Source organism: Battus philenor, unplaced genomic scaffold (assembly GCF_028537555.1).
Source record: "Battus philenor isolate CCGP_79_NKW_IND1 unplaced genomic scaffold, ilBatPhil1.0.hap1 SCAF_13, whole genome shotgun sequence".
NCBI lineage: Eukaryota > Metazoa > Arthropoda > Insecta > Lepidoptera > Papilionidae > Battus > Battus philenor.
The window spans coordinates 3,696,988-3,714,728 of NW_027181675.1; the positions used below are offsets into that span (position 1 = coordinate 3,696,988).

Genomic DNA, 17,741 nt, shown 5'->3' on the forward strand with positions numbered 1-17,741 from the left:
AAAATATTGTATATATTGTATTTGTTAAAATTTTAAATCGCCTTTTAGTATATGTGTTCCGTTATTATTATTTAATCTAACTGAAAACCAAAAATAAATTAAAACTCAAAACACTGTTCAAATTTACGACCTACTTTTTTATGACCTGCACATGTTAAACTCAAAGAGAGACTCTCGTGCATCTCCGACCCTTCGGTGGATCAATCTGTGGTTCACGTAATCACCTGCTATTCCATATTTTAAAGTCCAAGAGCATTTTGGGGGTAAAGAAGAGAGAAAGGTGCAGAGTGGCACCTACACACCCCTAAAACAAATAGTATTGCCACATCATATGAGGTATTGTCGAAAAATTATAAAGGAGGTAATAAATATGTAATAGGTCAAAAAAAAGGAAATATTATAACATACATTACAACATAAAATTCAAAATGTGATATAACAAAAGGGTGTGGCGAAGTAAGAGAGGCGAGGTGTAAATGGAATGTAAATGGAAAGTAAGAGAATGAAAGGTAACGTGAAGAATGGAAAAAGTTAAGATAATAAATAAATCGAAAAGAACGGAAGTGGAGCGTGATAAGAAAGTACAAACAGAAAAACTAATTTAAAATAAAAAAGTCTTTGTCCTCAATATAATAGGGGGTACGAAAGGCCATAAAAACAGGGCTATAGAAAAACGCAGGGCGAACAGACCAAAATGAGTTACTATTTTCTTAACAACAATTTACTATTCAGCAACTAACAGCTGTAATATTCATTAACAAAAAATTACATCGACATAAATTAACCGGTAACCAAAGTACAAATATTAAAAAAAATATTCTACTTATCTATGCATTAATATAATTTTAGTGCCACCGAAACCGCTGTACCACGCCTTAGGTATTCGCGAGACGAAGGAGGAGTATTGGTCACTTCGTTCCGTCAGTCCGCCGTCAATGCACTTTTTTCCTCAGCCCTCACCATGTCGCGACTTCCTAATGCGAGTTACAGCGATTTCGGTAGCATTATAAACAAAATTATTAAAGTGCAGTAACAATAATTGTCATAAATAATTGTTTTGTAATTAATAATAATTTTAAAAAAGCTGTTTTTTATAAAAAAATAAACAATAATGCTCCACTAACAATGTTTGTAATAATTAATCTAAATTGTCGAACTAGTTAATTGGGTTAAATTTCGTGTGCTAGAAACATTAAAACTTCACCTTCTTTAGTTCCGTATTATAATAATAAGGCAATAAATTACTTCGGTATTTTTAAGCGAATATTTTAAGTGTATATGTTGTCAACAAATATTATTTTAAATTCATTGGGCTAGTAAAAAAATTCTATACTGTTTTCGTCGGGCAGAGTAAATACCAAAACATGCACGATTATCTCACTGGTAACAAAGTAAGGACGCGTTTACATGCATTTATTATTTGAACAAAACGGACACGTTCTCTTTCACTTGTTATAACAAAGTGTTGATTGTTTATGTAGGTTAATGTGTTGTTTGGGTTAAAACGTGTTGTGGATGTCGTAGTACCAAATATAAAAGCCATTGGCACATAGAAACAATTACTGAAATTATTAATATATATTCATGTTTCGGAGGTCGAAAAACTAAGAATAAAAGCCATGGAAACATGGTAATAATCACTGAAGTTTTTAATATTAATAAGAAGCCTAAAAGAGCAAAATAAATTAGATAGTAGCCATGTGTAAACGCATCTTTAAACACCTTTACGTCCTCTACAACGATCTGTCTTTTTCATTTCCTTATGAAGCGGGATTGAGAGCGCTTTTTACATACTCTGCTACCCAAATGGCATTTTCAGATTCCAGGTGCAAGCAGGTAAGGCGCTGAGGGCGCTGGGCCTATCACTTTTATTAAGGTAGCAAAGGTCGAACTCTCCCTAGGAAGCCTCGATTCGGAACGCTACATCCTACAATTTCACGGTATTGGGTTGAAAGAACGTTATGTATTATATTTAATCTGCCCGGCGAAAAGTAAAAGTAGTTACGAGTATCTTTAATAGCATTACTAATATAAATTGAGGTTAATACATCTTTAATTCGTTGCTTATCTACTAAACATAGCATATGGAATAATTATCTAAATTTGTGTTCGCTACTTTTTTTTCTATGAATGTTTTTGCTTAATATTAATTATACTATGGACAATATTCTGTTAAAATGTACCGTCTGTACACGTGTCTAAAGAGAATTTGTGATGATTGTCACAACATCTTGTTGATAGAACATTATTTACCATTAAAAGCCAGTGCTGCATCATCTATTAAACGCTAAAGTGCTATTGTAACTACTAAAAAGCTAGATTTAACGTCGTTTTTAGCGACCAAACACAATGTGCAGAATGGCTAAAATTATTTTCAACATCACATCGTTATCACATCAGTAAATTATTACTATTCTAGATCTATTATTTTTTAAGGAAATCTTTGATTAAATCACATATATTCTCAGGAGTATTAAGTTGTACATGATGCGTACCATTAACCTCTATGTATGTTACTTCAGTAGTTTCTTTCATCTTCTCTATAACTGCTTTGTAGTAATCCATTCTCTCCCATTTCTGTCCTGGTATGGCCCTTATGTTAAGAACCTTGCATTTCACTTTGGTAGCGTACGCCAAAGCTGTTTCTATCGACATCATTGCTAACGCCGATACCTTGAGCCTTGGATCTCTTTTGAAATGATAGCCTTGCTTCTTCAAATGTGCTGGCGTCGGAGCCATGCCCCTCTTCATCAGTACCTTGCAGTTCTCTCTGGTCACCGAACCTCGGTACGCATCAACAACAATATCAATCATTTCTTCGTAACCATAACATGGAATTTGATCATCAGATAGCGTCTCATATTGGAGTGATTTATCTATTGACGATCCTGTAACTTTCACCATGGTCTCGGGGACCCTGAGAGCGGGACTGGCGATGTCGACGCAAATTATCCTGTCCACGTCATCAGGAAAAGATGCGGCGTACATAAAGCTTAGAGCACCGCCCAGAGAATGGCCCATTAATCTAATTTTTTTCCAATCAAAATGTTTTACTATCCTCCGGATAAGGGCTATGCCGTCCCAGAACAAGTAATACTGCATACCGGTTGGATAGTGTGAAGAAAAACCATGACCTGGTAGGTCGATGCAAAGGACGGACGTAGATGGTGAGAGAAGTGGTATTAGATTATCCCAGGTACCAGCGTTATCTTGCCAGCCGTGGATAGCGATCAGAGGTTGCTTGTTCCTCGGTCCCCACCATTTAGCGGCGACGTGGCCCCATGGAACAGGAATTTCTATCTCTTCCACAGTAGTGTTGGCAGGTACATCTGAAAATTGATATAAGATTAATATTAATATACATTTAAGTATATTGTCACTTTTAATTAGTTAACCACATAAAATATCATTTTTAATATCCGTCCTTTACTAACTCTTCTAGAGATGAACACATGCTAAATGAGCCGGGGTTTACTTTAACAAGTCAGTCAAAAATTTATAACATTATATAGTATCCTAGCTTAAGCTTTTAAGTCCATACATGTATTTTCTATAATATTAAGGTTGTCACAGTTGTTGGTGACATGTCTTAAGATTATTCATTTGCTGTCTACTTTTTTTTTTACGAAATATATGCTGGGCCTCCTAAGATTTAACATTCTGTTGTATAACGTATTTTAATATTACCTAGTAATTATTTATTTATGTAATCCTTTTTGGAGAATTAGAAAATAAAAATTGGGTAGATTAAATAGGTATTTCAGGAAAATATACGGCAACGCTTCCAGAAATTCATCAAGATGGCGACCAATCACAAGCGATATAAGAGTAATGCGGAGGGCTAGTATGATATTCTCTTCTGTTGCACCTCGAAGAACTTTGTAAATATTGTGATTATTATTAATTAAATTGCAATCATTATTCAAAGTGTGACATCAACGGTAGTTTAAAATTATTCCTCCTTTGTTAACTCATGGATTCTTTGGTAGTCAGAGCCAGCCAAAGAGCCTACAATTATTATAATTAGTTGCATTATATATGTGTATTTCGCATCCACTGTACGTACCATGTTTATTACAATATTTTTTTACGACTTATTCTTTATTTAGTCGTTACGAAAGAAATGAGTGGCGTCGAAGTCACCATTGTTTTTATTTAATTAAATAAGATATGCGTATGTAAAGATAATTAATATGTTTTATTATTTTCCTTTAGCGTGTAAAATAATCTTAATGTATATTATGCAACAAAAACATGTTTTTTTTAAATAATTCATCAGCGAGTGTTAAGAATATTATAATACATAAAATATAAGATCGTACCGAGGACTGTAAACATTAAAATTGTTATTTGATACGGTTATTAAAATTTCAAATTTATTATGAAAGGGTCTAATTATATCGTCAGTCTATGTTTAAAATTCCAACTTAAAGTTTATACAGCTTACTTAGGGAACAGTACACTACATATCTAACAACGCACGCCTCACGATGACTGTCACAATTTTATTTTGACGACGACGACGACGGCCTATTTCAAAATACTCGTCGTTTCAGCCCCGTGACATCAGCAAGGCATAGATCTCTCATCTTGGCGATTATGGTGGATGTGCCATAATCGCCAAGATTGACAGAGGGTTTAGCAATCGTAGTGTGGTACGCATAAGACGCTGCTGCCCATCCTCTATAAACTTGTTTGGAAATAGTTGTAATGGATTGGCTAAAATATATCAGGCGATGTAATTATCAAAACGACTGGTTATTTTAATTTTATTTAACGCCTACGTAAAGTTTTAATTCGTTAAAATCGTACAACCGTCGTGCATTAGAACAATAAAATTGTCTTCCTAATTATGCGAGGTGGTACGCTGTGGGTAATTTCTTAATTGTATTCATAGAAAAAAAAAATTACCGATCAAAGACAACAAACTGTGATTTCATTAAACTGATTTAACTTTTTGATGTAAATTTTAAGTCGATCGGTCTTGGTGGACTTATATGTAAATTATTCAGTGTTTTTGTACGTTTCTTTAGCTGTACATTCAAAATTATTTTAGGAGATGAGTTGACACAGTATAAAAGAAAACGTATAAAATTCACATAAAAACTTAAGTAATATTTATAAAAAATAGTTTTCGCAACACAATTAAACAGTATTGTTTTATACTGTGACTATATAAAGAATTACACGCAGAAACCTCCAAAACTTAAAACCTTACGAACGAAAAAAACTATCTATGCTTCTTTCAAGTAAAGTCTTTCTATTTACTCGTTAAAACAAACAATACAAAGATGAGACTATTCGGAACTATTTGATTATCAAATAATCAATTCAGCGACATACAAGATACGCGCTTGTAATGTGTGGCCGGAACTCCTACATTTTTTATTGATTACTTTATCAAGATGTTACAATTTAATTAAAATTATCAAATACCGCACAACAACATCGCACAAAAATATTGCACAAAAAATACCGCACAAAACCTACATATAAAGTTACTTACATACTATTAACCATCACCAATCCGATGATCGGAATCTGTGCGGGTGGTGACGTGTTTATAATAACAGAAGTACTTAAAAAAATTAGGTCATCTAGACGTGTAGATACAATTCGTTGAATACTCGACAAAGGCTTTTTCGGAAGACGCGACCTTCAACAATGAAGATAAACGACCAAGAAGAACCATTCTCATTTTCCAACATATAGTAAAAATTTAAGGGAAAATGGTAGGCAGTATTTTGTCGCACCTGAATCAAAAATAAAAAAGTAATTTTAAGAATTTCTCTCTTTCTGTAAATAAAATTGGTGACGTCAATGCTTAGGTGATGTTACAACCTCTCCTCCTTGACCTCAACAGCCTGCATATCTGGTAGAATACGTAACAACCTGCGGCGATACCCGTGAGGTACACACAAGTATTTGTAACAGCAAATAAATTTTAGACAATTACCGAAAACGGTGCATTGTGTCGACCTTATTTTAAAAGTCTAAAGGTTACGGTGCCGGCTACGCATTTTTAATCCATAATGTAGCAGTTAGAAAATTCCCAAGTTTCGTTACCACTCAAAAAGAGCTAGAGTTTATATTTTTTTTTAATTACGACCTCTGAATAGCATTGCAAATGCAATATCGTAAATTCTATCTTTGTCCACTCGGAAAAGAAATATTCTTATAAAATTTTAAGTTATTAATCATTACGGTTCTAGAGATATAGTGATAAGTTAGTACTTATAGAAATATTATATTTATAATATATACAATGGAGACAGAGAAATACTTTACACTTTGAATGTATTGCTTAATGTATTCCAATTTAATTAATGTAATGTTTTCGATTATCGATAAAAAAACCGTAATAATGAACTTCGCTCTTTGGATAGCATCAGTCGCGTGATATTGACAAGATAATACGTTACTGGTAGTGTAATTTCAACTAAAGTTATTTATATACCGTAAACTAATTATAGAAAAAAAACTTTTAAACTTTGATCGCTCTTTGAATGATATTAATCACGTGATATCGATAAGATATCACGCTGTGCTACGGACAATATTAATATAGCAATAATACATATATATAATATATATATATATATTAATATATATATACACATATATATGTGTGTATATGTATATATATATATATAAATTTGTAAGTGAAAGTGATAGATGATATAAGTTGGTGACAACAAATAAGTTCAAAATTCCAAACAAATTTTCCTTTTATTATCGGAGCCAAGGCTTCTTTCTGGCCTTGCACCCGTTAAGGTCACACCGTCCGAAACCTAAAAGGCTTTTCAATGTCCTCAGATATATATTCAATGAGCCATGGGTCCCTGAAAACCTAACGCTTATTAAAAATAGTATTTTATAACTTTTGTGTATTTTATAAGTTTTGAGGTGCACGTGTTTCATAGGGATGCCTAATATTTTGGCCTAGGCTGTATGTATAGTGGTGGTAGTGGGCCGGTCTATGTTTATCATCATTTTAGCCTTGGGGCTTCCATTGCTAGACGTAAGCCTTCTCCATAGATATTTAATAACCGGTTGGAAGCGGTTCGCATTCAGCGTTTTTCAATGAACTCCAGGTCAGGTCAGTGTAGGTCGTCTAAGGCTTCGAAGCCGGTCCGTGGTCTCCACTCCAGAAACTTAAATACTCAGTGACCATATGTTCTGTGCGCTAAGTGGTTCGCCCTCTGCCACTTTAATTTGTCAATTATCTGGGCTATACCGGTAACTTTCGTACACGGATCTCTTATTCATCTTGTAGAGAAATCACGAGCATAGCTCTCATTCCGACTCGTACAGCCGCAATAAGCTTGCCAAACCTAAATAATCTTAGTCTTTCTTTATGTATATCCATGAAATCGAATTATTTAAATTATACACTGAACAATTTTATAATCAAAGTAACTAGTATGATATAAGTTACGTTTATGTCCGTATTGAACTTTGATAATTTTATGAGTCATCTTTTCAGCTGATTGATATCGAGACAACGTATCACTATGACTGTGGCATAATATATAAACGGATTATACACGCGAATAATGCTTATACCATTGTGATTAAAAAAAATACTAAACGAACCTTGGTTGTAGAAATAACAGGTTATTATAATATTTCAATTATTATTTTCTTTAATCATTTTCTGTTATTTTATTATGTTAAAGATAACGTTAAACTCACCGTAAAGACGCCCAATATTCGACATTTCTTTCCCCTAAAGATTTTCATGAGATAGGTTTGAATAGGCTTGCATTCAGCTCTTACAACAACCTTAACGAGTTAATCGGTCCACCGTACTTTATGTGTGCATGTTCTGCACTGTTCCGCGTGACTTATAATTATATAAAAGTAAACAGACAAAAACACAAAAGTGAAATAAATTCACATTTTAAAAAAATTCTAATACTTAAAAATTTTGTATGTTATATATCAACATTGCAGCCACCAAGGGACATAGGCCTGCCCTATCGATTTCCAACAAGACCGATTTGAAGTAGCCTGCCGTCAACCTTAACCCTTTCGTTATCAGCGCCCGACTTCATCAACCACCTTGTAACGTGGACATATATGTAGATCCCTGTTTTAAGATTTATCACAGCCAAAAAAATCACTAACAATTATCCTAATTTCTTTTTTTAATTGATATACCAGTAAAATCTTTAAATAAGTAACACTTAAATAAGAAAATTCTATCGGCTTACCGCCATGCAATATGCACATTTCGCGGCGCACATGCCCAGTTCAGTAGCGTCATTCCGGCGGAACATACTGCAGTAAGGAAAGAGTTAACAAAGAAGTCATATGTCCATCTTGTGTGGGGCATTACGCTGCCTTATAGTATATTAAAAACTTTATTAGAGAACATACAGTAAATACTCTTTGATAATCTGCAGTTCGTGTAGGCGACAAACATTTAAAACATGTAACGTGACAAAATATTCAAATTCTGAGTAAAAACAATAGAAAATATATCAAAAGGGCACTTGTTAAAAAGCTGATTTAAAAAACACGGTCGTTGAACCCTTTACTTGTGTTGAGACCGGTGATAAATTAAACATAAAACGCCATTTTTAACATACATGGTTGATGTTTCTTTATTTTGTTTTTAAATTGATTTAATTTAATATTTCACTAGATGAGTACAATTGCGTAATCTGCTTTACTGTTAAAATGTAGAGCACACACGACACTGCCAGCCGCGTCCACTTTGCCCGGATATAAGTCGAAAGCTCCGCACCCCCAACACCGAGTTACCACCCAGAAGATACACTATACACCTACACGGGTATAGTCTGTCTTCATGAAAACTTCTTCGATGTACTTGTGCTACGAACTGGTCTTCGGTTCTGGGATTATTTCTATACAGCTGTACAAAGCCTAACGACTAACAGTACCTTTATTAACACATAAAATGCAGTTTTTAGATTTCAGTTTTAAAAGCATTATAAGTTTGTAATATTACCGAGCCAATGCGAAGTAACATACATTTGGCTGTGTCGTACGTTATCCAAGGTTCTATATTTTATGCTTTTGGCAAGCTCATTTGCAAGTTGAAGGTAAACTGCCTTATTCGCCTCACCTCTTAACCTTTCAGGCTCTAAATACTCGCAACCGAAAGGGTCCGTTTGGACATTGTGCAAAGAGCATTGTGAAATAAGAAAACTTTAATGCTACACTTAAATATTAACCTATTTTCATGGTGTAAAATAATTTAATTATATATATATATATATATATATATATATATATATATATATATATATATATATATATATATATGGTGTGATTGATTATAGAAGTCAAAGCTTTAAAGTATGTATGTATATATACATATCACAAGGATAAAATAATTTGCAAGAAAATTAATTTATTTACGTAATCTTCCTCCCAGATTGTTATTCAAAAACATGGTAATCAAAATATTTACCTTAAACAATTAGGAAGGAAACAATGCCATATTCTATTACACACGGTAGATAGCTAAGTATGCCTGTACGAAAAATAACATTATGACAACTTTTCACTAATAAACTGGGAAATTTTACAAAACATCCGAATCATACGCGACAATAAAAGCTGTCAACTGCCTGTCAAATCCCCGGGTGCGTACGGGTTAGATATGCCCGAAATAAAGTAGGCAACATTATATCGAATCACCTTAAAAATACAGTTTAAAATCGCTTGCTGTAGATGTACTGCAAACCAGACAACAATATTTCATTTATTTTTTAAAAAAAAAAAACGTTCTCGACACTGACAGGCGCCATGTTGCGGCAAACGAAGGGTTAAAAGGGAGAATGTATAACTCATTTGCTGTCAATTAATGTATGATAATCCCCATCTAAAAATCAATTGTTTCAGGTATATCAAATAACCTTCTTTTACGAACAAAAAAAAATTCTAACAAAAAATGTTTTCATTTAATTGAAAGTTTAATCATTATTTGTATTGTTAAATATTTGCCACTTCAAAAAACATATTTGAAACCACTAATACGTAAAGTAACTGATATTACTTGGTTTAAAAGTGCAGTGTAAAAAAAGGGTTTTATTCAATTGTTTAAATGATTTTAGAAAAATACAAAAAAGTGTAAAAATCATATCCATGAATTCCTGGTGTTAATAGCGTTCTAAAGATATAAAAAGTACATAAAAGTTAGCATTATATGTTCTAAAAAACATTAGCTATGTGGTCCATCTGTAATAATAATAATTAAATTAAATATAATAATTGATTACATAAATAACTTTTTGTTCTTAGTGAATTTACCTATGACCGTCATTTTCAAAGACAAGTTTCTTTTCCATTTATTTTGCATTTGTGGGAGTTGGAATAAAGTAAAATTAAGACTCATCTTAAATCAAATTACAAATTCAAATTTTGCCATTGTTTTATACGCTAGTAATTCTAGTTGCTTCTTTATATATTTATAACGATAATATATCATAGGTTAAAAATAGAAAATTACTCCGGTTTAATTTTGTATACGAAATTAGGTTTTTTAGCTAATAGTGCAAAAACAAAAAAAAATATGACCTTTTAGTTTTGCTGCAACTATTTTATATATAGTTTATATAGAGTTCCTGCGTTTATCTACGCCATTCTTCTCTGTTCCTGCCTCCAAAAATCAATAACTTAAAGCATATATTTTATTACGTGTATTATTTATTGGCACAAGGCACGAAAATTTGTGAAAATGTAATGTCGGTAAAAATAATAAAAAATATTTTATAAGTATTCATTCATTTATTTTAATATTGCATATGAAGCTCAAGTAGACAACTTGTTACAAATGAAGTCGATGCCATTTTTAAAAAAGGTATACAAAACCGGCGCAATGAAAAATGAAAAAAAATGACCACATTGCTGAAGTGGTTTTGACCACAAAACAGATGGGACTCGTCTAATGTCTGGACATAAAAGAAAGCTTGTCGTTTTATGTCGACACATAGATTATTAATTATTGACCCAGAAGGGCGTGCTAACATAAAAATCAAATAGCAAATGCTAATATACAGCAATGTTACGTAACTTTTCGTTTCCACAACTGCGTAATTTTAAAGCAGCTCAAGCTCCAACAGGAGCCTGTTTTCAAAAAGGTAACGCGACATCCAATACACCTAATGATTATTTATCAGTTGTAAATGAAATGTTTAGTGGAAAACATATCGTTTCGAGTGAATATTCTGCAGCCTCCCCGGACGTCACGGCAACACTCTCTCTCAGCGAACAGCGTACATTTGTTTTACATTATCGTATCAATAATTGCATGATCATGGTCACTAATTTGTTCGTTACCAACGCGATAGCTGCATGCGCTTTCTGTGTGGATATTTTGACACCTAACCAAATATAATTATTCATCAATTTTGCTCCCATCATGGATAAATAGCAGAGAAAGTAATTAATTTTAGGCGCTGAGCAGCGAAAGGGTTAATGGTCTGCCGTGTATTTAGAAAAAAAAGAAATCAAATGTAAACTCTTTATACCCCTTATGTATTCTACACGTTAGTATATGACGCGGACACGCGGTATTAGCGTGCTCGTAATGTATTTTCATGACGTACGAATGCATGACATGGCTTGTACAGTAATTGACGTTCAAATGAATAGAGACAGAACATTTTATTTTAATTACCGCAAATATTAATTCAAGTTTACAAAAAGACGTACCATGTATAATACAACGTGTATGTAATCTATATTTGGATTTTCTTTTAATAATTAAATTCATTTGCTATTAGTGTGAACGTTTGGGAGAAATAACATACGGCTTATTGACGAGAATCAAGCCAGAATGAATACAAAAGAGAAGGTACATTTGAAAGAAAATTTAAATGCATCTCTTTCACTAAAAGGTTTGTCAAAACTATGTACACTGCGTAAACTATATAAACTGATTTTATAAAAACAAATTTTACTTATCCTTTCGTTAATTAATGTTTAAAGATGAAGATAATATTCATTTATTCAACATCGGAACTCATAACAGAACTCTTATTGATCGTTAACATTTTTTAATCTATTTTATGTTTGAATCTATTCTGCTTTACAAGGTGTTACAGTTGTGAAGAAGAAGCCAAAAGAAACTCCACAACAAAGCATATTTAAATAATTTAACAACATAGATTTATACACTAACAATATATTAGATATAGCCTAAATGAAATCAAAATAATCAAGCAACATCGTTGCCAAAGATTCGTGTCATTTAAATATTCGTTTATTGAATAATAAGCCTTCTGTCAATTTAATATATACACTATGTATTTTGCAAATGGTCGTCCAATAAGGTTTTGAGGAATTTTATTAATAAATCAGATTCAATTCAATATAAATGAATGAGAGACTTTTAATGTCGAAATTTTGTTACAGTCAGTTTTTCAGTGTCATGCAAATACAAAATACTATCATATATATGTTGTTTGTTAAAGCACGGAACAAGTGACAAAGTACAGGCCTAACCTATGATCCAGATGCAATTAACCAACCTGCTGCCTACGCAAGGGCAAAGTAACAATATTTAAATAATTACCACTCTTTGAATATAACTATTATTTACTTATAAAGATCGCAAATACTCCGGTAATTAGCTAAACAAAATTAAAGTAGGCAATTCGCGTAATAAATATTAAAATATCGCTACTCATTCAATTCATATTAATATTTAACTTTAAGTATGTATAATTAGGGAGACCGGAAAGTAATGTCGTTTCTGCGCATATCGGTGTTCGATTGTCATTTGGTAGCTCATTACGTATTTGTAAGACATATACTAACTAGATGGCAAAAGGATGTTAATAAAGAAGGTGAATATATTGTTGATTGGAAATAAAAACTTTTTAATAATTTAGTCGGGTAAATTTAAGTTAAGAAAACGACATTACTTTCAGGTCCCTCTAAAATATAGTTAAAGTTAAATATTAACATGTATACTATTATTACGTTAGTGGACCTAGTTTCAGGAAAAGATTCAAGAGTGAGAGCTTAAAATTTACATTGTATTGTTAAATTCTAGAAAGGAATCGAATATTTAAAAAGAAATTTTTTGTAAAATTTCAGTCTAAATATTGAAAATTTGTGTACATACATGAGGGTGAAGTCAATGGTTATAAAGATACCCCAGGTCATGTTTGGTCCATTGGTCTTAAATGTGTATGTACAAAAAAACGAAGTATAAACATATATATTTAAACGTGAATAAATTTCGAGTATCCCGAAGATTGCATTACATATTTATCAATAATAAAAACGTATATATTTTAATACCGCTGGTATTCTAGAATTTGATAATAGAATTCCAGAAATTCCAAATTCATAAAAGTAACCGTTATTCTTTTTGTAAACAATTGGCATATAAATAAGTATGAAGAGGCAAAAATTTATAACAAAAATTAAAACTAAAATTAGTATTATAATATAATTAAATTAAAACAAAATGGCGGACCTTGGTTAACGGAAAAGAGTCATTCATATTATAACCTGTTCTCATCACTGATTATTTACTTAAAAATAATTTGTGTTGCGTAAAATACTTTTTGCAGTTACAATTTAAAAAAAAATCTGGACAGCCTTTCCAGTCAAAATTCACATTACCTGGGTTGTTAGTTTTTAACAACGTCAGTTTTTATGAAACCTTAATATTTTATATTAAAAATAGCAAAATAACACACAAACAATTCAACGAAAATATTACAAATAGCACTTGATTATATTAGTATATATAATGAACACAACTGTCACCTCGTTGCAGAATGAGCGCAGTGACGATTTGTTGCGGAAACCGGCCCGCAGAGAAAAGAAAAAGAAACACAACTTTGCATTCGAACACTTCAGATTTTGAAAAAGGAATGAGGCAGATAAAATAACCACCAGTGTAATGCCCACGTCAAATTATCATAACCATTTTTTAATTTTTAAGAGTAATCTAATCGCCTTATAAAGATAAAACATTACAATTCAATAAACCTGTATAAAGGAGCTTGTGTAATTTTGTTTAAATTTGACACATACACGTGTCAATTTAATCTGAGACATTATAAAACGGACTTTATACTTTTACTGGCAGTATACGAGCAATGGAGAGATCGACACTTGCGATCGCAGGTTCAAATCCGGGGATACAGTGTTACACAATTAACACTGCATTAATTATATAGGATGGCCACTGCTGACAAACAAGGTGCCGGACGATAGGCCGCGTCCTCTGCGTACCATAACACTATAATGCGATTGCTAACCTGCTTTCCAAGTGTGGCAATCCTGGTTGGTATATTCCCCATAGATATTTTTGGGAAAGGCCTATGCCTCGCAATGGGCATCTGTGGGCTGCAACGACAAATCTAATACTGCAATGATTATGAAAAAAAGAAGCCAAAGCAAGTACTACAAGTAGTGAATTTATGCTAAAAAAAGTTGTATGCATAAAAAATAATCTTTATTTTCCTTAATTAACCTATCTTTATAGCTTTCTTTCATCTAATGTTTAAAAGTTTCATAATACTCTGTAGATGATTTTTATGACAAAATACAAATGTGCTTGCATTCAGGATAATGATAAATGATAAACTGGCAGTTGTTAAAATTTGTGCCGCCATCAGCCTTGAAAATCCAAGTTTTTCCCATGGCCTATTGTTTATAACCTGTTCTCAGATTAAAGAAGCATGGAATTATGTACACAAATAAGTGTAAACAAGATTTTATTGTTAGACTTGAAATAACATATAAATAACCTAATTTGCCTGTTGCCACAAACCCTTAAGAAAATCAGACAAAAATATTAAGTAGTATGTTAGAATAGTGGACAATTCAAGTCGGCAATTGTTTGTAAATTTCAACAACTAACCAGATGTTGTAAAAGATTACAAAATGTTATCTGTGGCACCTTATCTACAATCTCCTTATTTTTTTAAGCTAATTTATTTTAAGTTTTTTGACTGTTTGATATTTGTTGTCAAGTCAGAACATTTATGTGTGATCTGGAGCCTAGTATGAGCAGACCAATGTGTTGCTTTATTTTCCATCACAAAAGAAAAAACATCAATTTATTATATATGAAATATACATAAAATACTTTATTATACTTACATGTGAATTCAATAACAGAATGTTTCCCACGCACAATGCAGTGTTAGTGATATATCAAGTTTAATATTTAAATCTTGTTTACATTTTGTACAAACATATAATTACATAAGCCTATGAATTATACCATCTATATAAAAATGTATTCTCTTTTTGTTTTTAAATTACAAAAAGGCAATTAAATTACCTTTTCTTGCTAAAAAAACCTTCACCTTTTTTAATAATTATAAGTAACCTTTCTGTAAATGAAATTGAAAAATAACATTGCAGTAGCCTAATTATCAAAGAAAGTATAATTTAAGGCTAAGTTGATGTTATTTCTTTGGCATTCAAATTATGAAACACTTTATAAAAAAGTGCTACACAATTATAATTAGTAAATTTCAGGTTATAGTTTGAAGTTCAAAATTAACACATACACAAATGATGTTAAATCTTTGAACTTCCTGCATGAGATCTATTACATGATGATCTATAATGAAGATCTATGGTTTTTATAGACGAATGGTACAATGCTGGTTGCAAATATGTACACATATGTACTAACACACCTTTGTATTGCCACAGAACTATGAAGAACATATTTCTAAACATTAAAACAAAACAGAAATCGAATTAATATTTTCACAGTACTGCAATTGACATCAACATTAAATTTTACAAAAAAATTCTCACTCTGGCACAGTTTAGTGGAACAAAATGCACACATATAATGTGTTAAGACAAAATGCATGCCATTATTAAATCACAGTGTAATTTTAATAAATTAGGGCAGTGAAAGTCAGGCAAATAAACATATGCAGTAAAGTTTAACATAATATTATAATTCATTATGGGTTTTTAAAAGAAAAAATAATTAGAAACATAAAGATTTTTTATTTCTGTTCAAGCATACTTAATTACACTAAGTGTATCTTCATATGTATATTAGAGGGACCATAGGAAGTAATGTAGTTTTTGACATATTTTATAGAAAAAACCGTATATACATGGCAAAAGGTTGTTGATAACAAAGGTAAAGAAATTTATTGTTGATTAGGAATAAAAACTTGTAAAAAATGTGGTTGTGTGAATTTGACTTAAGAAAGAGACATTACTTCCTGGTCCCCTTAATATAAGAAATTTCTACTAAGTCCCTTATTCAGCTTAATATTTCTAATAGCATAAGTTTAAGAGACTTGAAATTTGACTGGAATATACTTATGACTACTTAAACAAACTACAAGAGGGTTGGTTGGGGATCAGCCGTAAAATTTTTACAACTAGTATATTTATAGTTTTGATTTTAAATTTGTATTAAGTCATTAATTATGACATGAATAAAATTGCACATTTAATTGAAAAAGAACCTTTTCTAAAATAAAGAATACTGTTGATTTGTACAACAGTCTCTGTGTTAAAAACTACTTTAACCTAATTAGCAATGTATTTACTGCATCCACTTAAACTAAAGTTGCTGAAGCATGCCAATATCTTATCTGTATTGTTTAACAATGATTTTGAACCTGTTATTTATTCGATGGTAAAGGTGATTTGATGTTGATATATATATCTGGAGTACTCAATGTATGAATTCTAATAACACTAAGTGGAATTTGGAAGATTCAGAGCAACTCTACCTTCTTGCCTGCCACATTCCTGTGTAGGAATGTGCCATGATGGATGGTGATTTGATTTTAAAAGTTTGTAGATAATAATGCTAGGACTTAAAATTATAATAAAAAAAATTATATCATATACTATGACATTACATTTTAGGTTTATGCTTAAAAATGTTTAAGAGTCAAATAATGGATTGAAGCAAGTGATATTGATTTATAACTAACAAACAAGTTCATGTTAAAAGGTAGCAAATTTAAATCATAAAATTATTAAATATTTAAATACGAATATCAAGTATAATAAATCAAAAAAATTTAAGAAAATAAAATATACATTATTTAGTATCACAGAAACCCTAGTTTTTAATTTTAAATTATTTGCTCTTTTTTATGCATTTTTGCTATACATTTCTTTGTTATAGTTATTATAATAACATTTTTGTTTTGTTTAATAGACATCCTTAATCAAAGTTAAGCTATATTTACATTATTTTACATTTGTTAAAGATTACTAACCTGAATTGTTTCTATATCCGTTAGTCTTTTCTTCACTCATTTTCAATAAATTGAAATCTCACGACTTACAAAATTATGATATTAAAAAATAAATACTTAAACACAATCACAACTTTCACCCTAAAGCATTCGTTACAAGTCTATATCTAAAACTTCTTATTCATTAAACATCCCTAAATATTAATTAGAACAAATAAGTTACTTTTATGAAAAAAAAAATTCTACTGAACTATTTATAAAAATAACTGAAAGAAACGCGGAATCGATCTTAACTAAGGGAAGTTGATTGCATTTTCAGTTTATATAACATTCCTTGACATTGACGACTGTAGAGATGTTTGCCAATAGTAAAAAATACAATTAAATTGTTCAACAAAATTATAAAAAAGACACGTGCGTAAATCTTTGGCGTAACAAATATTGAAGGTTAAATTCTTCACACGCACATTTATTTATAAGTTTATTAGTGGTTCTTACGCTGTTTTATGGCGAGGAACATGGAATGTAAAAAAGAAAAAAGTAATC

The 17,741-nt window shown here is 31.4% G+C and overlaps 1 protein-coding gene across 1 annotated transcript; it reads right to left on the reverse strand.

Annotated features, from left to right (window-relative positions):
* Nucleotides 1-1,952: 1,952 nt before the first annotated feature.
* kraken (serine hydrolase like 2 kraken) lies at nt 1,953-17,466 on the reverse strand. Its single transcript, XM_068777212.1, has 2 exons — nt 17,217-17,466; nt 1,953-3,329 (listed from the first exon to the last, which is right to left on the reverse strand). Exons 1-2 carry the CDS (start codon nt 17,254-17,256, stop codon nt 2,425-2,427), a joined length of 945 nt encoding a protein of 314 aa, XP_068633313.1. The 5' UTR covers nt 17,257-17,466; the 3' UTR covers nt 1,953-2,424.
* Nucleotides 17,467-17,741: the final 275 nt, after the last annotated feature.